The 25,010-nt window shown below is 31.0% G+C and overlaps 2 protein-coding genes and 1 pseudogene across 2 annotated transcripts; 1 reads left to right on the top strand and 2 right to left on the bottom strand.

Moving 5' to 3' along the window:
• Positions 1–2,304: 2,304 nt before the first annotated feature.
• LOC110807196 (CCT motif family protein) lies at positions 2,305–4,183 on the bottom strand. The gene is made up of 4 exons (XM_022032243.2): positions 3,323–4,183; positions 3,055–3,234; positions 2,841–2,969; positions 2,305–2,747 (listed from the first exon to the last, which is right to left on the bottom strand). The coding sequence occupies exons 1-4, from the start codon at positions 3,857–3,859 to the stop codon at positions 2,652–2,654; spliced, it is 942 nt and encodes a 313-aa protein (XP_021887935.2). The 5' UTR covers positions 3,860–4,183; the 3' UTR covers positions 2,305–2,651.
• Positions 4,184–4,285: 102 nt separating this feature from the next.
• LOC110807192 (uncharacterized) lies at positions 4,286–11,783 on the top strand. Its single transcript, XM_088217802.1, has 8 exons — positions 4,286–4,614; positions 4,727–4,748; positions 6,285–6,341; positions 6,428–6,509; positions 10,627–10,722; positions 10,830–10,954; positions 11,042–11,060; positions 11,153–11,783. Exons 1-8 carry the CDS (start codon positions 4,515–4,517, stop codon positions 11,414–11,416), a joined length of 765 nt encoding a protein of 254 aa, XP_088073928.1. The 5' UTR covers positions 4,286–4,514; the 3' UTR covers positions 11,417–11,783.
• A 2,062-nt stretch (positions 11,784–13,845) lies between these two features.
• On the bottom strand, positions 13,846–14,511 carry LOC110807193 (brassinosteroid-responsive RING protein 1 pseudogene; annotated as a pseudogene).
• Between the last annotated feature and the right edge of the window lie 10,499 nt (positions 14,512–25,010).

Raw genomic sequence — 25,010 nt, 5'->3', positions numbered from 1 at the left:
CGGTGCATAGCACTATCATCACAAGAATTTTGACACTCCATTCACTGTCTGCTGGCTGCCAAATGATATATTTTCTTTCCACCTAATCGATTGCTTTGCCACATCAATAAAAAGCCTTACATATGTATCTAGATATACATGAGGGTAAAAAATGTATTTTACAGAGTAAAAATTGGAGACGAGTTGTTGAATTCTTTAAGTGGGAGAATAAACATGGTCTCAGATTAATGTTTTAAAAAAAAAAAGAGTAAAAGAAGTGTTTGAGAAAGTATAGTTGACAGCAGAACAAAGAAAAAAGATAGCTTTTCTGAGGACCAGTTCAGCTACAGCCTATGCATAATCATATATATATATATATGCATATATGTAAACTGAGATGCGTCGCTACCTAGTTTCTTTCAGTGGAAAAAAAGATAGGTAGGTAGGTGTATATGTTGTTGGCAATTGGCATCTATATACATATATATATTTATATATAAAATAGTTGAAAGTTGGGTTTTGGTGTTTACCAGGTAATTTGCAGGAACTGTGAAAATCAGAACAAGTAGCCAAGTACAGATTGCAAATTGCATAGTTGAAGCTTTTATGATTTAGAAAGAAACTGGTAAGATTAATTGGATTTTCCCAACTTGTAAAAATACCGGAACATACATAGATTGATAAAAAGGAGAATTTTATAAGAACAAGTGACAAAGATGTTGATAACATTTGTATATTTGATTAAATTTTAATTTTAAACCACATAAAATTAGTACTGTTAAAAAAAAAAAAAAAAAAAAGTTGATTATTATTTTCAAGATTCTGAATTGAGGATTAAAAGTAGCAAATGATCTGAAGTTAGCAGAACCCAGTTCAATTACTTCATGCGCCTTTTACTTTTTTTGGTTTCTTAGTTCTGTTTCTTTTTACCTGGATAGTCAATTTGATGGTCAACCTTATTAATTCATACATTTTAATGATTAAATACTATAATAATAATAATACAATCAATAATATAAAAAATTTTAATAAAAAAAATATAAGTGATTAATACACAAATCTAACTCGAATTTATATACTTTTTTAAAAGAATTGAGTCATTTTTAACATATATATATATATATATATATCATATTATATTAAACATGGTTATGTATAAAGCAATGAATTTATTCTCTTTTAAAGGGAAATATATATTTTTATTTTTCCAAAGCAACAATCCTGTTGAGATGTAAATAAATAAGGTTTGATTAGTTAGGGATATAATAAGTTAATAATAATAATAATAATTCTTATAAAAATTGAATTAAAAGAAAATAAAAAGGGCGACTATATTAAGATGCATGGAACAAGCTTTGTTATTCGTTGCTTCAGAAAATATCTTCTCTACTCTTATCATTGCAAACAGAAGAAAAACATAATTCACTGAATAATGGCAGTCAATTTTATTCAACTTCGTGGAAATTACATATATGTTGCAAACTTCAATTTTGTTTTGTATTACTTCTTTTGTTATTTAATTTAATACTAACACTAATTGTTAAGCATGCTCATTCTCTAAGATATTAATCTAAATGTTTTACAAGAAACATCATGTGTTATCATTTTACTTAAATATAATTTTTGTACAAACTCATATTTTATTTTATTTTTTTTTTAATTCTAAGAAAATAATATATCAAATATAGTAAACGTATTATAACATGCTATCAGAGTGAGATCAATGATATTATAAATCTTGAATTGCTGTTGTTGTTATAGTTAATTTAGATTTCTAATCCTAATTAGTAATATCGTGACTAAATGGTTGTCTAATTGTTAAATTATTATTATTATTATTTTTAATCAAAAGACTAAATCTCTTCTCAGTCCAACTAAAAATAGACTATTTGAATTGAGAATCTAAAACTAAGGGATTGAAGAGGAAAATTTTGAGAATCCTTCCTAAAAATAATAAAATTATAAACCTTGCCCACAAGTCACCATTCATTTACAAGATAACTAAGCCGTTGAGACAAAAGATAAGAAATTTAATATTCTAATCAAGCTACCCTGTTATTATTATTGCTAAATTAAAACATAGAACAAAATTAAGTTAATTATATATTATACAATTGATTATAACATGTTAAATAATTAAATTATCTTGGGAGTATTGGTTGTTTTTTGTTACACTGTGTGAAATATTATTAACATTAAAATGCCACTTTGTGCAAAGCCTCCAAAGAGACCAACTTTTTTTTTTTTTTTTTTTTTTTTTCTTTCTCAGCATTCATGATTGACATTTTAAAATATTATGAAAATTCCCCCACTGAATCTGATTCGGAAGTCAAAGCTCTTTGGTTCATTGCAAACTCATTATGTACAAAAATTATACTTTTAAACTAAACCAAAAGGAAGAAAATTAACCCACTACAACTACCAACTAACAACATCTCTAACTCACTTATTCAATTTCTTCTGACCTTCAACCATATGGTAAAATGTATTTGATAGAGTAATTTAATAAAATATTTAAATCATTATACATTGTCATATTTTTATCGATATGTTATTATTATTCTTTAACCCATATCGATTAAATACAAAAATTTATAATAATTTATATATTTTATTAAAGTCACCCTCGTCTACAATTGGTTCTGATTGAAAACACTTGCAATTATCATTGGTTAATAGCAGCGAAAACCAGCCTGACCAAAATTTTTGACAAATCCTCCTCTCCTTCTCCCATCTTCTTCTTCTTCTTCTTCGTGCAACTCATCAACCTAAAATACCCCAAAAGAACAAATTATATTATAAGCTCGCGGTTAGATTAATATGTAAATTATGATTAAAATATAAGATTGTGTACCACCCACCCATAGCTCATATTCATCTTCATCTCTGTTTGAGCATGCAGCTTTGGGAATATCACCGACTTCATCATTCCTTGCAAATCTGCCACGTATCCTTGGCCGGTTGTCTGCTAGTGTTTTGCGGCACGCATACTTACATCCCAATCCACCCACATTTGTTTAGATTATAATCGAATATATAATTATTATATATATGTATATGTATCTACGTATTTACCTTAATGGTTTTGTTGAAGTTTCTTTGAGTTCGCTTGGCTCTATACTTGGAGATCCTTTCTTTTCTTTCTTCTGCACTGTAACGCCCGACTTTAAAGCTCGCATCCTCCACCAACGAACTCTCTGTAGCTAAAGGGCTTGAAAAAGACCTCTGTGTGCTACGGTTTTTTCTCACACTAGTCTGGATTTAGAAGAAATTAAACATATATTAGTGGAAGATTAAGAGAGTTGAAAACAGGGGATTAAAATTTAATTAACACACAACTTACTTGCAAATCTCCTGTGCTGCAAACCCTCCTCATTTGACCATTAATGTTTTCCGAGTTGTGATCTTGGGATTCCATGAGTGGGTCAAATTGAAACTGAGGTTGGAAGAGAAACCCAGGCTTGGCATCAAAACAATTGCTGCTCAAGCTCCTCTGCATGTACTTGCCCACATTCTCACAGCCACTGTAAGAGTGAGCCATAAATGTTTGATTCTGATAACAATCAAAACCCACTTCCGTCTTCACCTCTAAACCAGATTGCATTTGGGTTGTGTCATATATACTCAGATTTTCCAGTTGGTGACTGGGTGGAGAAGAAGAGAGGACAGAGGGAGGAGCAAATTGATTAAAAGAATAGGATTCTTCAACTGGGTTTTGGTTGGTTGTGATTGATTGAAAGATTTCAATGGCTGAATCACAGAAAGGAGAGAAAGGATCAGAGAAGAATTGAAAATCTGATGTGTTGGTTTTGGCAGAGGACACCATTTCTGGGCTTGAATGATAGTAGAAAGAGCAGAACTCATCTAATTCATAAGACATTGAAACGAATTTTCTTTCAACTCTAAAAACAAGAAAGAAAGAAAGAAATGAAAATGACAAATTGATTCTTATTTCTTTTGTTTCCTAATTTGTCTTCAGATGAATCACCCAGGGACTCAACTCACAACTCACACTTTGCTTTTCTTCCCTTCTTTTTTTCAAATTCGAGGCTATGAGTAAGCGACGCGACAAACCAAATGTCACCTCTCTTACTTCAAACAAACACCACTTCACTCCGCTACAAACCCATATTAATACACCCACTACTTTTCAACTTCGTCCTTATATTCCCCCATAATTCGAAAACCACCATAAAGAATTCATTATTTCAATTTTCCTCCCAAAAATTTTTGGAATTTTAAAATGCTCCCCAAACTTTGGAGTTCCGCCTGCATTTTCGGGAATTAATTAATTGTAAAATACGATGAACGGAAAAATAAGAACGCGGCGAAGCAATTTCAAAAAAATCCAAACTTTCCTAATTAAATTAAATTACACGCGGAATCTTCTTTCTCGGGCTAGGGGTGCTCTTCCAGTCCGGATAGCTGCCTTTTTATTTCAAATTACTGCAGAGGGCTCATCATTTACCCTCAATTCCTTCTAACAGCAAAAATATCTCACTGTTTGTCTCTCTAATTTCTGAGATCGCACGGAAATGGCGTCGCAGGTGTATCTGGAGAAGATGCAGGTTCGCCAGAACTACCGGAATGTCTGGCACACCGATCTCATAAGGACCTTTCAGACCGATGCTCCTTGTATAGTCTCTTCTCTCCTTTCCTATCTATATGAATATGTGTGTATAATTGTGTTTGTTTGTTTATTTGTTTGTCTTGAGAACTGATCGAGTGGCTTCCGTTGTTTGTGCAGACTGCTGCTTGGCTTGTTTCTGGTAAGTGCTGCTTGATCTGTTCATTGATGTTACTGTTTTTGGAGTTTAGATCTGATTCTCCAGTCGCTTTTCATGAAACATGAATTCACTTGATTAATAATTTTAAGGTCGGCTTCTTTTTCTATGATAATAACGTTAAAGTCTTTTTTGACTTGGTCTTGTGAGGGTTGACTTGGCGTGTTGTCATGGTTCTGCTCTGAAACTGGTGATTTGTTGGTACCTTTTGTTTTTCCTTTAATTCATTTTGATTGTGAATGAAATGACAGAATTGAGTGTTCATGCCTCGTACTTCCAGTCAACATTTTCTGAAAATGAAAATTTCTACCGGATTGGGATAGTAATGAGATAATCTCAACAGACATTTAAGTGAAAGAAGTATATGATTAGATTTGATCTTACTGTCAAAAATTTGAAAACTAAAATTAGGAGCTTACAATGTTAAACTTCAATTTGAACCTTGGCTTGTGAGAGAAATTCTAAACAGTTGTTTTCTTTCTCCATCCATCAAGAAAGCCCATCACTCTCTTGAAATTTTTTAATTTTATATGATTTTTTTAAAAGGGGTTCTTTATTTTTTTATCTAAGGGTACAAAATATTCTGATTTTATGCTAAAATCGTGGGTTTTTCCTTGACAAACTGAACTGGCACGTCTCTAACTAGAGAAAGTTATCCTGAAATTTGGTACATCAGCTGAACCAGAAGGTTAAGTTTTGGCAATCGTAGGAAATGGCATTGAGCATTTATGAGTCAAGTGCAGTTAAAGAGGTTTCGCTCTCAGAAAACCTTTTATGGTAATTTCAAGCAAGATAGTTTTTAGCTTCACAAATGAGTTAAGCAGACAGATCTATGAGGAACATGCCTAATGTTTTCCAGTGATAGACATCCATAACCTGGCATTCAGGGAAACCTCAATTAAGATTTTCATTTTTAAATAAGTAAATTGGTTTTACTATTATTATTATTTTGAAATAAAAATTGGTTTTATATTTGCCAAATTAAATGTTCAACAAAAGCTATCAGCTTGACAAGGATATCCCTATGTTTAGGAGTCGAGCTGAAAAAATATCATGATGTTGATTAGGAAATCATCATTATTATCTTTTTCTATTGAAAATAAATATATGGTCGTTAATTTCCTTGAACTGGGTTCTGTTTTTCCTTCTTCTCCAAGAACTTCTTTTCTTCAATAAGTTCAAAAGTTGGTCTCAGAAGAAGCATAAACTGTCATATAACTTGTTACAGCTTCAATATAGTATCATTTAAAGAGCGAAAAGAGCAATGCTTTTCTATAGTTCACTGCTTTAGTAATTATCAGTTTCTTTTGTTAACATGTTGCAGATTGCTAGAATTTTTCCTCCTAATTAATTATTAGATATACCGGATTGCCTTCCCCGAATTCCCATAATTTGGTTGTCATCAAAAACTTGTAGCTCAGAAGACATAGTACTTCTTTAGTCAGATTTTTGCTTTTGCTGTTTGAAGGCAGAAGTCTTACTAAATGTCAATTATCTGATTCACCTTTTTTATTGTTGCAGTGGGCCCTGTGTATCATACTTACTCCGTAAACGAGCACTTTATGATGACATGTCAAGGTAACTGTCTGATCCCTGTTTTGTCTGATACGAATTTTTGATTTGGCTTCTGGGGTAAAACATATTAACTTTCTGTTTCGGTACAGGTATACATGCTGTGCTGGTTATATGCCCTGTAGTGGCAGGTGTGGGGAAAGCCGATGCCCTGAATTCTGCCTTTGCACTGAGGTATATAGTCTTTTCTGCCTTGATATTCTTATTATTAACTTTTAATTGTGTAGTTAAGAAGCTTCCTTTTCATTTCTGAATTTCAGAGTACTGACTGATAAATAGGACAGATAAATTTCCCTTGAGATGTTGGAATAGGATCTGGAGTTTCAAGGTTTACGAACACCTCTTTCATTCATAATATGCTTCTATTTTTCCTATCACAGAGTGAAAATTTTCATTTCCCCCATTCAGTTGATAGTGTAGGTGCTCTCCTTTAGAAGTAAAATAGCTGTGGTATCTAATTAAGTGCTTTCTCAAAGTTCCATTACTGCAATGGACCTAACCCTCTGGCTTTCGAGAAGCTTAGGTAAAAGTGAGATATTTGGATTATGTTGCTCAGGTAGAAATTAGAAATGGATTGTCACATTCTCTTACTTTATTGCGCACCATTATTGCAATGAATCTTTTTTTTTTAAATAAACCATTGCTTCACTGAACCTAACCCTCCAGCTTTTAGGGAATCTTAGATAAAAGTGAAATATTCGGGTTAGGTTGCTTAAATAGAAATTAGAAATGGATTATTACATCCTCTTACTTCTCTATCTTGCACTTTATCTGCAGCCATATTGAAGATATTATGATATGATTCCATAATGAATAGTGTAATTGAAGTTTCAAAATCTCAATCATTATTTCTTTTGGATGTTTCCTTATTTAGCATAACAAGCTCCCATGCTTCGATCATTTACTGTGTAGTTGCTCCATGACCGAGAATGCTTCTGCATTTGTATTAAATTGCACCCTGCATTTTTCCTTGTAGCACTGTCCACCCTACGATATTACATGTACCAAATTAACCCATTTGTCTAAAAATTCCATCAATATCCTATAACACATGACATTCTTAACAATTAATAAACTAATACATGTCCAAGGGCATTTAAGTCTAAAAGTTATATATTTCTGGGAAAGATCAAAATTAAAAATACATTTAAACTCTATCAGACACATCTTGTTACTTGATCTCCTTCACATACTCGAGGGAGCAACACCCTTTTTCAACTTTCTTTACTAAGTTCATCTTACCAAGAGTCTCACATATTGAAGGGATTAATTTGATACATTGTAATAATTGAAATTACAAATGCTCTAGTTAACAGGGAAGGTGTGATTTAATAGAAGTGCAAAAGTATTTTTTGGGATTCTCAGATATCATTCCTAGTTCTTAAGTAGATTAAAACTTGATAAATGTTGGAGTTCCTTATAACCTCTTGTTAATGCAGTTATTTAGTCCTTAAATCTGGGGGTTTGCGAGGGGCATATAATTAATCCAATAATATCTTTCTGTTAAAGTTTCCTAATTCCTCTTTTTTTTATAAATTTTAAACATCTCTTTTAATTTTTGGAGATATTTTTTGTTTGATTAGTAAACTCGTACTAAATTTACTCACTCTACCAACTAAGGTGGGGATAGAAGCATCTCTCTGCCTTCTTTATTATAATTACTTCCATTAAAATCTGGTAAGAATTCCTATTTAACTTTGTTCTACTTTAAAACTTTACCCTCCTAACTCCCAAAAGTACATATGATGTACTAAAGTATTTATAGCTTTACATAATAGGTATTTATGTTATATAGTGTTTAACAATAAGATATTATATAATTTTTAACTTGAGGCAGGATAAATTATCAATTTAATCTGTAAATTATGAATTTGCAATTCAATTCAGAATCTCTTTTCCTTTACAGTTCGGTACCTAAATTTACAAAATTGTTTGAAAACATAAATTTTTAATGTACTTTTTTTTTACAGAAATAGTAAAATTCTCTGTTTTACTTGAGTGTCATAGAAATAAGACTTAAAAAAGAATAATTAGGATGAGGAATTGAAGAAAAATTTCAAACAAAGTTATTGCAGGCTTATTCTTCTTTCCTAATGTTGTTATTATCATTTGCATGTCTTAAATACAATAAGTTCACTATTCTTATGTTACAAAGGGTCAATTTTTAGTTAATATAACTTTCATGCTCTGGAAAAAAACAAATTATAAGCAAAAATACAAAGAACTTCTGTCGTTTCTTTCGAAAATTTTCCAGTAGCATGTTTTGAATTGAAACAATGTTATAAATTTAGGGACCAAATTGTAACAAGAAAAAGACTTCTGGGACCTAATTATAATATGGTCAACAGTTTAGGGACTAACATGGTAATTTGCGCTTTATCTTTGATGATGTTCTAAAAGTGTTAACAGCAATAGAACAGATATCCAAATTTTCCTAAAACTTGTTTGATTTGGTTATGTTACAGTTTAGATTGATTTTTTTATTTACTATTTGCCCCTAGAACTTGCTTAAGTTGAGATAGATAATTGGAATGTTCTGGGACCCTTGACTGCTCACTTCCCTTTGTCTATTCCTTAGGTTATTGAAAAGGGAGAAATGGAATACTTTTTGAGGGTGCTTGCTCACAGATTGCCGGTTCCATTTCCAATGTTTTTGGAAAAGAAAAACAAAATATATTTTGAGGATGTCTGATCCTTCTTTTTTACATCACTAGTTTCGTACATGTCCTATGTGTTTTTCCTAGGGTCATTCTGTCTCCTACGTGAAGGACTTGGGAGGCCATGTTAATATTTTTACAAACTTATCGAATGCATTATTATAGATAAGTGGTGCTTCTTTAATGTCTTTTTTTAACAAAACCTTGATGCTTGTTGATATATCTTCTTCAAAGATTAAAAAAGAAGATAGGTCATGCATTAGATTGGTTATTAGCAAGTGAGAATAGTAAATTAATATGAGTCCAAGGTGGTAAATTAGAATGAAATCAGGAAAGATAGAAGTAAAGCAGTCTCCTGCAGGAACTTCTTGGTCGCTGGAGATTTTAGGGGCTTGCCGTTTGTAACTCTTTTATATATGTTGGGTTTTTCCCCCCTCTAAGGAAGAGAGATTATGACACAGAGCTGTTGTAGCTTTTTTCAGGTCCATTTGATGGAATAATATTCAGTAGAATGGAATTGGCAATTCTGTGCTCAGGGCTTCAACTCCCAGTTTGTTCATATAGTAGGGAGCATCCTTCTCTTTTTAATCATCTGAACCACTAAGGTTATTGAAGCACAGTCTTTGGCACTCCCAAGTGTAGCTGTAGTTTGTGAATATCATATAGGTACTTAATTGCAAATTTAATCTTTGTACATGGATTTGTATCCCTTGGTACGTGTAAATGAGGGCATACATCTATTTTCTCCTCTTTTGATCATATAAACAATTAAAGACATTGGAGTACGTTCTGTTTTTGGGCAAACTGCAAATGTAACAGTAGCATGGCGACATTGATTTGAAAGCAAATGAACCTCTTCATGAACCTGTCAGGAGGCTTTTGACATGTACTCCAGCAATGAAGAGATAAGAGGGGATAGAAAGGTAGAGGGAGATGGACAGAGAAAATAATGAGAAGAGAAGGGAAAGGAAAAAGAAAATAGAGAAGAATAAGAGGCAGAAATCCTGCAAATTCACGAGGAATTGCTGAATTGGAATAGATTTGATTCTGAAAATTAGCAACATAACTGATATTGGGCTACAATACCTTTATATATCTCTACTAGGAAATTGTGAAACAAACCCCAATCAAATTGTAACAAGACCTCTATTAACAGATTGGGAATCAAATAACTAAATTCTAATGCTGCTAAGCATTCATCTCTATCAGTTTTGGGCCACTAGCCACGTCATATTCCCTTAGCTCGATGTTTGTACACCAATAAGGGCTTGGATCCCGTATTTCCATTCTCATCTTCTCTCTTTTGTTCTCGGGTTGTGACAATCATTTCTAAATTATGGTGCTTTTATGGCTATCAATTGGAAAGGATCCTATTGAACTGATAAGTTGCAAACATCATTGAGCTGGTCTTCCTCCTAAAGTAGTTCTAGTAAATGGAATTTTGCTTGACTCTGGCTTTATGGCTACCACTACTGCCTTTTCTCTAGGGCTTCTAAATGGTTCAGCTTTGCATAAATAGTCTTTTATCATTCTATTTCACAAACCACTGGTTAAATGTTATTTTTAAATAATTTTGTATGGCAGCTCTGGAGAAATTCCCTTCCTGTTACTAATTTATATTTTGGAACTTACAGGTTTTCCTCTGCTTTGGCAATTCAGTGGCCTCTACACGCTTTCTGTTGCAAGATGAATTCAATATTCAGACAACACAGTGTGATAACTGCATTATTGTACTGCCTTCATCTCTCTCTTTCAATTTTCTCTCCTCAATTTCCCATACAAAGACACACACAATCATTCATTATGTTGGTTAAGCTTCTTGCCTGTTGATGGGCAGGGTTTCATGTTCTGCCTCCAACAAATAGCATGCATATTTTCCATAGTTGCAATGATTGTTGGAAGTGATGAAATTCAAGAGGCTTCTCAATTGCTGTCGTGTATGGCTGATCTGGTGTATTGCACGTATGTCTTCTCTTTGCTAAGCTGGTTGCAAAATTAATTCAAAATGTCCTACTGATTTTGTTTTTGTTCCTTTTTTCCTTTTTGTAGGGTTTGTGCATGCATGCAGGTATGGAAATGAATGACTAAGTGCATGCTTTATTAGAAATTAAACTGACGTTATGAATGAAGGGTCATTTCTGATTTTGATCAAACTTGCAGACGCAACACAAGATCGAAATGGACAAGCGGGATGGCAAATTTGGTGATCAACCAATGGCTGTGCCTCCAGTTCAGCAGATGTCACGCATTGATCAACCAATACCTCCTTCGGTTGGGTATCCACAGCCTGCATATGCACAGCCCTATGGTTATCCTCCCCCTCAGGCCCAAGGCTATCCTGCTCAAGGTTATCCTCCTCCTGGTTATCCCCCGCAACCTCAGTACCCACCTGCTGATTATCCTCCGCCTGGCTATTCTAGGTAAAAAGGTTTGTTTGTTGCGAGTGCTAGTCCTCTTTTTACGTTCCTGAGTTTCGTCAACGGGGGGCATGAAATGGAGATGGCATTACATGGTAGATACTACTTGCAGGCAGGGGATGTTGACATGTTTGAACATTTGGCTTTCCAATATTTATCCAGATTTGCTGTTCCCCTGTACATTTCATTATCTATATATATATTCTTTTTCCTCCGCCCGCATTTGCGTGTATAAAGTTTGTAACTTTTGAGTGCCCACATTGTGGTTACTTAAAAAGAGCACGATTTGTGACGACATTGAGCTTTCCTTTTCACTAAGATTAGAGCAGTTGGTTTTCATTATCAAACACTGAATAAGATATGGATTGTTCAAATTGGCTTCTCCTAACTCGCCGCAAGCAATTTTATCCAGTTTTGTGGCTCGTGCCTAATTGGCTTTGATAATACCTCTGCAATTTTCAACGATTCAATCTTTTGTGCGTGTGATATCACCAATCCCCATCTCTGTAATCTTTTGGGAGTCGTTTAAAAGAATAGTAATTTATATTCTACTGTTTAATTGCCAAATAAAAATAGTGTCTTGGAATTTTATTTACTACGTTTAATTTAGTTATTAATTAAAATGTTCTAATATTGCTTAAAAATTAATAAATTTTTTAGATAACCTAAATAAAAAAAAAAAAAATTAATATGAATATCCAATTTTCTAATATATAAAATTGAACACATTAATAAAATTCAATTATACGTTTTGGGTGTTAATTTTATGTGTTAAGGTTAAGTATATTAGATACAATAATTAAGATATTTTTATTACACGTGCATTGCAGATTAATTCAGCTAATCAAAGAAGGGGTTGGTGACATATTCTAAGAGCCAAAGGAATTAACAACTTACACGCTTAAAATTTGACTTGATGTAGGAAGGCTTAGAGGGAAGGTATTGATTGATGGGTGTGTTAATTTGCCAAATATTAGCTCTAATTATTTCAATTTCAATTAATCGTGAATTCCAATATTATTAAAGATGTATAGTGCATTATAAATTGATAATAATTTACTTGATTTAATAAAATTAAAATTTTAATTATAAATTATTGATGATTGATATATAATATTTAATTTAATAAAATAAAAAATTTAAATACATATTAATAAGGTTGCTTATATATTAACCTACAAAAAAATAAAAAAAAATTAGTGTGCAAACAAAGTCTTTGGTAATGATATTCCAGCATCTCTTCTTGCTCTGTTTAAAGAAGGTGGGACTTCCATTGGAATTTAGTAATCATGAGACCAAGATGAAGAATATTAAAAACACATTTTTCTTGTCAAAAGAAATGTACGTTCACAAGGATTAGGTATATGTTATATTATGTATTTATATATATATATATATATATATATGTATGTTTGATGAAACCTTAAAACGTGTGGGCTCTCCTTAATTGAAAATTAAACACACGGGCAGTCATCATATGGGTGCCACTTGGCACCATTACTAGATTCTATATATACATGCTTGATGGGATACATCTCAGTTTGGAACACAATACATACCTATTATATAAGTATATATATATATATATATATGTATCTTTGATTGGACCCTTACCATTTTCGCATGAGATTAGTGTTTATTTACTTCCAATCATCTTTTCTTAATTCTAGAATGTATCATTCAAAAAAATATTAAATAAAATTGAAGGAATCCCATCTCTTTTTTTTTTTTTTTGTTTTTTCTGTTTATGAACAATATAAAAATCTATCCTACCATTAAAAACCAATTCAAGCAATCATTATTTGACTCTCTTCCACAAAGCCTCTCTATATATCTTCAAAACACTTAAAATGTGAGTCCATTAATTATTAATTAGGAGAGAATTAAGGGCCTGCATATTCAATTAGAAGGATTGGCCCCAGCTCAATCACACAACACAACACATACATACATTGAATGATTGGAAAAAGGAAACAATTAAAAAGCTAATAAAAGAAACTTGTTTCTTTATTTTTTCTTTACAAAACGAAAGTTGAAAAGAATACAAATATTAATGATGGTAAGATATCTGATTGACAGAAGAAAAACCAGAATAATCAAATTCATTACTTCAATTATCATCCCACAAACACAAAAATAATACAATCTAATTCCATCTCAAATTTATAAAGAGATGTAAAAATGGAAATCATTCAATAAAAAATGATTGGTAACAAATTTGGAATCTTAATATTAGATAGTTTTAACTTTTATAAAAAAAAAAAAAATATGTATGTGTGCATAAATGAGTTACAGTAATAAATTGTTAGCTAGCTTAAGATTGACCGGTACTCAGCAATTAATTATTTCTTGTTTCTAAGAAAGATGAATGCAACTCCCACTCACGCCCACCAAAATGAATTAATTGACTGACTATTCAATTATAATGCACATCGATTAAACAAGAAAAACTATGTAATAATTAAATTAATTTTTTCTACTTTCTTTGTGGGATTATGTACATCAAGCAGAGGAATTAATTTTCTCTTTTTCTAAATAATTGAAGGAGAAAAGAAAAATAATCAGCGGCTATAATCCGGGAACGTGAGAATCTTCAGCAACAAAATCGGGAATCCCCGAAGCAGCCCATAATCTCTCGTTGAAAGCTTCCTGCAACTCGTCCGGAATGAATGGCGCCCGGCAGAGCGGACAAGTCATCTGGTGGTAAGCCATCCAACGGTCGAGACAGCTCTGATGGAAGATGTGGCGGCAGTTTGTGAGCCGTCTGATCTGGTCCTGGTCCTCGAACTCGTAGAGACAGACGGCGCAGGATTCAGGGGGATCCAGAAGTTCGGAAAAGCTGACGACCGGAAGGATCTCGCGGACGAGGAGGGCGGAGACGGAGTGGAAGCGGGAGTCGGGTAGAGAAGAGGAATCGGGGGAGACAATGTCGGGTTGGTGGAAATCGGGTAGACCCAGTAGATGGAAGAAGATGGAGATTAGTTTTCGAATCAAACCCAGAAGGGAGAGGGTGTGGAGGAGTAGTTTGGGGAGAAGGAGCTCGGTGTAGCCCACGGGAAAACCCATTGTTGTGGTTCTCTGCAAGTGCAAGCGCCAACCACTGAGGGATATATATATATAAAATCTAGTCGTAGTTAAATGAAATGACTGAAATGGTATGAATTTTGTACAAATTTACAGAAAACGGCGTAACGGGATATGTTATATAAATATTATATTCCCAACGTGAGAATGTGAGAGAGCAACTTTATATTATTTTAATAGTAAACAAAAATTTTAAAAAAGTACTCTACTGTTAAACACAATTTTGTAACATTAAAAAGAATTTCTTTTTAAAAATACATAAATTTTTTTTATTCTAAATTAAATAATATATATATATATATATATATATACACACACACACACAATAATTATAACAAATGAGAGAGAGAGAGAGAGAATAATTATTTTAGATTAATAATAAAAAAATAAAGAAAAGGAGAGGCAAGAGCATATGGAAATGTCCAACACGTGAAAATATTGAATTATAATGTCTCTTTCCCTCCTCTTCTCTTCTTTAGGCTTATCTCTTGCCTTGAAAATCTTCTTCCACAATTAATGCCTGTCTTTTTTTTTTTTTGGTTTTAATAGGGAGACCACACAATGCAGGTATAAGAATACCTAATTCTATATGTATGCGTATGCGTCTGTGTGTATGTATACATGGGTATATGTTGATCAATCATGGAATAAACGTACAATGAAGGGGCGAATGCAGTGGGAGTAAGAGTTAGGGATTAGGAGCATATTGGGGGAATGAGGAGAGATGGCATATGGTCTTATGCTTTTGCCCCCACCACCTCTATTCCCATTTTCACATCACTACATCTTTCCTCATTCCTTGTCTCTCTCCCACTCCTTTCCTTTCTCTTTTATTTTTATATCATTCATTCATTCATATTAATTCTACAAAGGTATATGTATATATATATATTTAGGAGTCTATTTCATAGTTTTACTACTTATTAAAATTACGTAATATTCATAAATAAAAATAGAAAGAATAAAAAAATTGACGATGGAATAAACAATAATAGTAAAAAATTAATTAAATTATAACACAATTTCGTTAAAAATTGTAATTAATATTGATAAATATATTTTATATGTTTAAAGTTTTTTTAATTAAAAATTATGAACATATTAAAATTGTTTATATTTATAAAAAAAAAATTAGTTTGATAAAAAATAATTATCATTCTTATTTTATATAAAAATAAATAAATTATTAAACTTATTTATCAACTAATGTTTATCAAAATATTATAAAAAAAGTTTGAGGTTTGCACTGAAGAAAATAGTTTATGTATGATTAAAAGAGTATTTTATAATCGGTTGCAAATTAAGTTATCATAAATAACTTGGGACTTCTTATTAAACTATGTGTTTAGGTCTTTTAAGTACAATACTTAATATCTCTGTGTCAGGAACTAAAAAAATGATGTTGAGACTATTTAATAATAGTTAGAAAACTAGTTAATTACTAATCAATCAATTAGTAAATGTTAATAGTCCATCTGAGTTTCATGCTTTTATTTTCAAGAACCAGGATCAAGTTTATTACTTTTTCTTTATTGCCCTTGGACATGAGAAATACTCTTATTTCATTTCTCCTTTCACCAACTTATTAAAGTTAATGTCCTGTATTCTTTTATATTCACTATGTTTCTTTAAATCTTTATTAAATATTTTATCTCGCTACAAATCAACTCTAATTAGAACTAATATAACGAAAGAGAATGGACCATGTCAAATTTGTAATTTACGCAACCATAGAACGACTAAATATTAAAAGTACAATATAGAAAACACAACAGATTGCACACAAGTAAACATTTCATACACAAATTCGTTACCAATTTTTGATATTTTTTCATAACATTAGACAATTATTTTAATATACAGATAGGTACCGCTAATCATATCACTGAAGACTTTATCAAGTTGAATAATTCGACATATTATAAAAGTTAGAACCAAGTTTCTATTAGAAATTGATAAATTTTTTTTTTTTTTTGTTTTTGGGTTGTAATTGTTGTCTATCTCTAATAAAATTTTAATATAAAATTTATTTAAAATGATGTAATTAAGAGACATTAGAAGTTGAATGAATATGTTAGGGAGTAGTGTTGTTTAAATATATTGAGGGGGATAATAAAGCATATGATTAATTAGGTAGAGAGAATTAAGCAGGTCGGGCGTGATCAAACAGTAAATAGGAGGATTTGTCTTTATTAGCAGCATATTATGAACAGGTGCGTGCGTAGTCCAGCTAAATCCAACCATTAATTAATCCCTTTTTTAAACCTTAATTAAATCACGTACGTTTCCAGCTTATTCAAATTGATTTCCTTTTAATGACCTTGCTTAATTATAATCTTGTTATCAGAAATTGTTCTCCATAAACGTCAAATTATGGATTAGTCGACAAACATCAGTGTCTACCCATTGCAATCAAGAGTAATTAACAACTTAATATTCCATTAATTATATAACTTGCCTTGTCAGGCACTGTCTGATGTATGAATGAGAACAATGGTAAAAATTAACAACTCAAAAGGGAATAATGTTAATTAATTAACCAGATAATAATTAATTACTGCAAATTGCATTATTAATATATTACATATATATATATATACTTTACTGTAAAAAAAAACAAACTTTAATTCAAAAAAAATCATGTATTGAATATCATTTGTGATATGACCGAGTAGAACCACGTCGCCCCTTTTGCTTTTGGGGAAATATCCACGCACTTATAATTATTTTCTTTTGGGGAAATATGTGTATATATTTTTTAAAAATATTATTACTAATTTCATAAAAAAAAAACAAGATTTCATTATTTATCACATTAACGTAAATTAACAGTTGATAGATATATTTTAAGAGTCGATGTGTTAAGAAATACGAATTAAGTGACTAAAAAATGGAGGAAATTTTTTACTAAAATATTCATAATTCAATATGGCGGAAGAAATATTTTATTAAAATGTAAATATAATTAAAAACAAGCAACTAATACTTTTTTTTATATAAAAAAAAAAACTTAAAAGGTGGCATGTATGTATACAAATTAATATCTTAATTAAATTTATTTTACATTTTTTTTTTTTTTTTGTATTTTAAATCTATGTAATTATTATATATTATCTTCATTTTTATACTCATAAATCCCTCTTTGAAAAAATTGAAAGGTATATAAAAATACTTTTAAATATTTGTATAGAATTTAATTATTTCTAATTTACAGACAAGAAATTGTACTGTTAGTCTGACCTTAATGGCTAAACAGCACAAATTTTAACTCTAGTTTATTTATATATGCAATAAAAAAACAGTGTACGGAACCCCAATAGTTTATAATAAGTGTAGCTACCCAACTTTATTTGGCCACCAGGAAAAAAACGTTATCTTATTCTTCTAATTAAATAAACATATATACATATGTGTGTGTGTGTGTGTGTGTGTGTTTTTGGCTCTTTTTGACTCTTGAATTAGATTCTCGTTTGGTGGGTGTCTTTGTCTTACGATCCTGATTGCCCTTTTTCACTTATTACATTTCTCATGGCCTCTTCTTATTTAATGTTTGCATACATATATATATATATATATATATATAGTGGCTTTCGGTTGTTCTCAATCTCCATCTACACTTGCTTTTTCTAAGTTGATCATTCTCTAATGAATATAAAGACAAGTTAGACTTTGTTATTTCTTAAAACTCATGTATATTGTATGTTTTACCGAGGTGAAAAAGGGTTAGGTACTATTTAGTATCATATTAGTTTCAACTAAATTTGCATAATAATAAGTAAAAAAATAAATAGTGGGTTGAAAATAATTGTTTGAGTCAAAGGAACAATTGGGTAGAGAGATGGTTCTGTAAGGAAGGGCAATTGAGAGGGACAAAATGAAAGTTGAAGAGAGAGTCGTGATTTAAGGGAAATTAGGCATGAAGATTGTAGAGATGAGACACAAGTCAGACTGGTCGTCATCTTGGCATGTGGTTTGTCTGCTCTTCCTTTGACACTTTTCTCTGTTTCCACAACTGCCTCTCTCCCTCCCTCCCTCATGGGTATATTATGTGTCTGTGTATATACGTACATGTGCATGTGTTTGTGTATGTGTATATACGGAAGAGTCATGTGATTGTTTCTTTTGTCCATCAAAGCGTGTCTCGCACACATGACAGGGTTCGTGTCATGTGTATACTGACTGGTTCACTACATGATTCTATATGACTATGCATATAAATAACAAAAAGGGAATGTAGCATTTTAGAGAGAATTCAAATTTTCATTAATTAACTAATTATTTATTTATTTATTATAAGCCCATTTTCACATGTTCATGTAGATGTAACAGTAGGAACTAAAATATGGAATTCAACATGTCAACATTCCAGCCTATTCCGGTCCAAATAAAAAAGTGAAAATTCACAATCAATTTCTTTATATTCCGAAATCAACCGAGCCGGCCTATGTATAATATATATATATATATATATTACAGGCAGTATGGTCCATTTGGGTTTGTCTCCAAAACTGATGTTGGGGCCCATCTATGGAAAAGCACAGTGCTGGTTCTCGAGCTGGACATTTTAAGAGTTTCATACCTCTAAAACTCAAAATATGCATGTGATTATAACTTTGTTCTCACTCTGAAACTCGAAGGATATTTTATTATTCTCCCCTACCTAAATAACTATCAAGTGCTTTTTTTTTTTTTTTTTTTTTTAATCCTTAGTTACAAGCTTATGCTATCTATATAAAAAAAAAAATACTTGGATACAAACTCTCTTTTAAGTATGCATTTTTCTTTTTCTATATTTAATTTTAATATTATATTTTCTATTATAATAAAAACAATAATAATTATTATTTTTTTATTTATTTTAAATGCTCTGAAATAAATATATAAGACACACAACTTTTAATATTATTTTTTTTTTCTTATCAAGTTCCAACCATTTTTAATTTCATTTTCATTAACTAACATTATCTATGAGAATAAATAAAGGACCATATGACTATAATGACATATATAGTAAAAAGAGAGAATCTTAGAGTATATAACTTAAAAATTTACTTAGTCACAACTTCATTCTTTAACAATAGCTTTATAATTCAGTCAGGGATATTAACGAAAGAAACCAAAACATTAACTCTATTCAAACATCAACCTATGGATACAAGAGCTGGCCATAATCTCTTATCTAACAAGGTAACTTAGACTTAGAGTAGATGATGAGTAGTCTATAAGGCAAGAGGACTTGAACCAAAACTAAAAAAGATGTAGCAATACTTCTAAGCGATAAAACATAAGATCTTCACTAATCATATTAAGGTGGAATATATTAACCAAAGTAATCCACTTGTCTTATAAAGAAATTTTAGATTTAAAAAATTCATATGATATAAACATATGAGGTAATTATATTATAATTTGCGCTCTTTAAACTTGTTAAAAATTTTGTATTTTTATGTTTTAAATGTTTTACCATTGTTCAATTTACTTCTTTTGTCATTTTTTTTAAGGTACATTCTAGCGATGAAATTAGTTCCTCACTGTGGCATTCGAGAAGTCATCTCCCAATTTGATGAGTTTCTTACTTTCACCTTATAAGCTATTCGACCAACGTATGAACTTATTTTAGTTATCATGCATGCTCTGTGCATCACTATAGAATGTGTCAATTAATGAAATCAATTATTATAGAAGTAACTAACAAGAATTTATAAAGTTAATGCCAATAAAAAAAAAAAAAAAAAAACTAATAGGTTACTATCAATATCGTTGGTTACTTGGCAAATAAGCTACAATGTTAATAATCAATCAAGTTAACAAAGCTTCTCAATAAAGGAAAACTATTAAGATAAACAAATAGATGTCCTTAATTTTTATCTTTTGAGAATTCCTCTTAAGGTCAAGTTAGTTGAGACAGATTGAGGATAAGAAAGAATAAAAAACTTAATAAATATTAATGTTAATTAGGTTTTTATAATTCATTTATAATAATAAATACTTACAACTATTGAAATTATTAAGTTTTTTAATGGCTGAAAATTGAAACTTTTTAATAAGAAGAATAGTAGGTTAAATTAATGAGTTTTATAACTATTAGATACGGATACTCCTCATTTAACACTTAGTATCAGTTATGTGTTACCTTAAGTTATTAATTGTGCAGGTAATAATACGTATTTGCATTTCATCTACTACTTTTTTTTTTTTTTAATTATATTGTATCAAATATCTATTACGAGAGTATTATATGTGACTAAAGTATATGTTACATGTTGTCAAATGGTATCCACCTACCTTATATCATTTTATGACTCATTAGATAATAAAAAAGAGAAAAAAATTAAATAAATCATGTCTTCATTTGAGAAAGTCATGAATTTGTTCACCTTATCATGCAAATTTATTATGTATCCTCCCTCCTAACTAAAACCTATTAAAAAGACATGTTTCTTAAAAAATAAATTATATTTAAATAATTAATAAAAATATGCATACAATTTAGTTCATACACTATTATGCTTAACACATATTGTACAACCTTACTTTTTAAAGTTTTTGTGATTAGAAAACTATGAGATATTTAATATATCTAAAAATTAAGAATATTTACATATTATCGCATGATACATTTAAGTATAAGAACACTTAACGTTAAAACACTTAAAACTTAATGACAACCAAAGATCAGTTTCTAGTAAGATAAGTCATTATGAGAATTATCTCATTACCATCAATTACAAAATTTTTTTACTAATAAATATTATAAGATTCTTGTACTACTAACAATTATGTGAGTATAGTAATAACTGTAAATTTATTATTGATGAAAAATATTTGTATATATATATATATATAGAGATATGTGATAATAAAATAGTTGATATGTAATGAGTAAAAAACTTTTAGTAATATAAAATATCACGTACAAGAATTTTTTGCTATAAAAAATTTTATTATTTATCACAAAAGTTGAGAAAGAATAAATAATTAAGTAAATAAAATTTGGAAGGGAAAATGGCATAAGTAAAAGTAATATCCATTCTTGGGGTGTAACAAATATTCTCTGAAGAAGCAAAATGCAAGCAAACCAAGTAATTAAAGTAAGAATGAATTCTTAAAAAAGAGAGAAAATGAAGTATGACGGGGAAATTCTTATTATTTTCCCTTCAAAAAGGATCCAAGGCAAAATCACAATGTCGGGCCAACCGCATGTGGGTCCAGACCTATTTCTTTGGTGGCCCACTGTGACAGTTGTATGTATATAATGGGCTGGAAATAGTTGTTTTTTGACTGCTCACAGCAATTTTTTCCCCTTCTCTCTCTTTTTTTTTTTTTTGGTAATAAGATAATGCCATTTACCATTTCCATATGACCACCAACCCGTCAAGTCTAATATAAACACCCAGCAAAAATTAACAATAAAATAGAACAAATAACTATTTTAGTCCTTGAACTTTGACCTATTTTCATTTTAGTCCCTGAAATATTTTTTATTACAAACTTCGACAATTCTTTAAAAAACATAACTTTATTGAATTTTAGATGAAACCACCTAGCTTAATTTTTAATTGTTTTCCATACAAAACTTAACAACGTTGGGCTTTTTGAAAAAAAAAAAAAAGTGAAAGTTAGGGATTATTTTGTAATAAAAAATACTTTAAGGACTAAAGTGAAAAATAAGTTAAATTTTATAGATTGAAATGATAATTTGTCCAATAAAATAAAAAAGAGTATGCACATGAAGTAGAAAAAGACAAGCAAAATATCACATGGTACCCAAATTTTGATATTATTATTTTTTTCTTTTTTAGAAATATGTTTAATTATTTGGAGTTAGTAAAGAAGAAAGGCATAATATACAGTGTGAATGAAGCAAAAATGATAACAGGCTGTGATGAATAAAAAGCATATTAGAAAATAATAATAATCAAATGTACCAACTTTATCGAATTTATTAAAATAAAAATTCCACGTGCCTCGTGGTTGTTGTTAAACATTCTCATCTCAAAATTCCAATTCGCAATTTGCTTAATTTTTCAAGTTAAGATAATATATAACTAATTTATATTGTCTTTTATTTGTCCATTTTTTAGACTTTTTTTAGTCAACTTTTTTTTTCCTTTCCACGGATGCGATGTCCTGGTGGGAGTATATTCATGTGAAAGTAATTTGAAGGCTTTACTCAATTTAGAGTCGCTATCATTATTCTTTTTGTTTTGTTTTTTTTTTTAAAAAAATCTAATTTTGAAGTGAAAATTGATCTAAGATTATCCTAATTCTTAAATTTTGAAAGAAAAAAGAAAAAACTTACATATGTGTAATTTATGTGTAAAAGCCCAAAGCCAAAGATAAAGGAAATATTGAATTATAGCAATTATAAACAGAAATAATTTAGAATCTATTATTTACATTCCTTATACAGTGAATTAGAATGTCCAATAAAATTATAAAAATGTCCATATTTTCAACAGTTCATAGAAATAGAATAAATAATTAAAACAAATAAAAATAAAAGTCATATGGGGTTAATCTCCGTTGGGCAACTCTGATGGGGTCCGGGAGATAATCTTTATTCGCAACCCTTCTATTGTTCATGATCTAAATTTTTGTTCTTCTTAATATTAAATTGTTAAATAGAAAAATGAACTACACTACTCCAGTAAGAATATTCCATTGATCACTAATACGAAAAATCGAAAGTGGCTAAAAAATCATAAAACCACCAATAGAGCCATTTACTTTCTTAGATAAATTTATTTAATATAAAAATTGTTATTTCATATTTATCCTTATGAATTTTCAAAATCGACCTATGAAGACAATAACCCGAATAACATTGCAATTTCATGTTCAAATGATCAATAACAATAAACTACCTTTTTATCTGCTTACCAGTACCCCTGGGGGTTCATAGGGATCCCTCCTACGTGTTGACCCAATATCTAAATTATTGATTAACCGGTCGTCCCCATACCCCGTCCAGTAATGGGGGACAAACATACAACCGCCTTAATACCCCGTTCGGTATGAGGGTGAATTATACCTCCCAACTCTTTTCGGTATGGGACTTTTCAGTCCCATTCGAATAAGGTAATGGCCACAGTAAGATTTTCTCTATGTACCGGGTCCATACACCATTTTCTAAAGTACCCAATAAGTCTTTCATACATAGATTCCCATCATCAACCAATCACCAAATCACATATCAATATCATATTTTTACCAATCAACAGTAAGTCACGTAAATAGACAACACATAAATCAAGAAAATATGATTAAGATATTTATTTGCAATAAATCAACAGACAAGGACAATGCGGGTAGATAAACTAAATAACTGAGAAAGTAATTAAAATTAATAATTTAAAACATACGATATAACAGTAAGATTTTTTGGCAATATAAGAGAAAATAAACAACAAACTAGGATAATTATACACTGATTGGTTCTGACTCTACTATTGACCTGTAATTAATTTATAAGTCTTTCTAATTTTTACAAAATATAACATTATTGATTATTAAACTTTAATTTACTAAAACAAAAAAAATAGTGAGAGATTCTTACCTCGAATCGGTATGCAAAATATCGTACTTTTCACTATGTCTCCTGGCGGTCCCTGGGTTTCTTGGATTTTTCCTGTGAAAATTAAAAAATACTCGTCACGTATCTAAAAATACTCCAAAAGACCAAAGTAGGTGTTTTAAAATTTTTTCGGCCAATTTATGGCTCCATCACGGTGGCGTCGCCGTGCTTCGGCACTGGCTCCATCGCCCTAACAATTTTTTGCTAGTGTAAGTTGGTTTTAGCTGGTTTTGCTTGGAAACCTGTGAAAAACCAAGTTATAGGGTCTTTATTGGCCGAAAAAGGTAAAAATCAAAACCCTACTGGTAAGAGGGTCTCTGGGTGCGGTGGCTCCGCCGTTTCTCTTTCATGGCTGGAGTTCTCTTTTGACTAACCTGCACCAGAAAAGGACAAAGAACACAATGGTTAGAAAGCCAAGGAAAACGAGAAATAAAAAGTGGCTCGTCGGAGGAGGTTTTGGATTTCGACCGTAGTGGCTTGATTAAGCTTCGGTAGTGTTTTCTAGCTCACCCGTCAGCCTTTCGGGTCTAATATTGTAAGGACTAGAAACAAAAAATAAAAAATAAAAAAAAACTAAATTTTTAATAGGTAGGAAACGACGTCGTTTTGGGATGAAGGAAAACGACGTCGTTTTGGGTAGGCTATCAGGGTATAAAGGGAAGTCGGGAAAGGGAGAAGAGAAGGAAAAGAAAAGAAAAAAAAAGAGAGAAAAGGAGGGAAAGAAGTGAGCGGAGAAGAAGGGAAGGAAAGTTCCAGAAGGAGAGAGGAGAGAGTCGGAGCGGAGGGGAGTGAGAAGGGAGAGGGAAGGAGGCCGTGGACGGACGACGCGACCGGCAGAAAGAAGGAAGATGGAAACGGGAGGTACGGTGAAAATTTGAGTTGTTTGGTGTGGTGTGTGTGTGGTGAGTTTTTGTTGCAGGTTAAGGAGTCGGTAATGGCG

This window comes from Carica papaya, chromosome 4 (assembly GCF_054855325.1).
Source record: "Carica papaya isolate Zhongbai chromosome 4, ASM5485532v1, whole genome shotgun sequence".
Taxonomy (NCBI): Eukaryota; Viridiplantae; Streptophyta; class Magnoliopsida; order Brassicales; family Caricaceae; genus Carica; species Carica papaya.
Note: the sequence above shows the minus strand (reverse complement) of the source record. Positions and strands in the feature narration are given on the sequence as shown.

What these genes read in the sequence shown, in the direction of transcription:
- LOC110807192 (XM_088217802.1), top strand. Translation starts at nt 4,515, where the DNA reads ATGGCGTCGCAGGTGTATCTGGAGAAGATGCAGGTTCGCCAGAACTAC. An exon ending in CTTTATGATGACATGTCAAG is followed by an intron (nt 6,342 to 6,427) that starts GTAACTGTCTGA and finishes GTTTCGGTACAG; the next exon opens with GTATACATGCTGTGCTGGTT. An exon ending in AATTCTGCCTTTGCACTGAG is followed by an intron (nt 6,510 to 10,626) that starts GTATATAGTCTT and finishes TGGAACTTACAG; the next exon opens with GTTTTCCTCTGCTTTGGCAA.
- LOC110807196 (XM_022032243.2), bottom strand. Translation starts at nt 3,859, where the DNA reads ATGTCTTATGAATTAGATGAGTTCTGCTCTTTCTACTATCATTCAAGC. An exon ending in ACTTCAACAAAACCATTAAG is followed by an intron (nt 2,970 to 3,054) that starts GTAAATACGTAG and finishes TTGGGATGTAAG; the next exon opens with TATGCGTGCCGCAAAACACT. An exon ending in AAGATGAATATGAGCTATGG is followed by an intron (nt 2,748 to 2,840) that starts GTGGGTGGTACA and finishes GGGGTATTTTAG; the next exon opens with GTTGATGAGTTGCACGAAGA.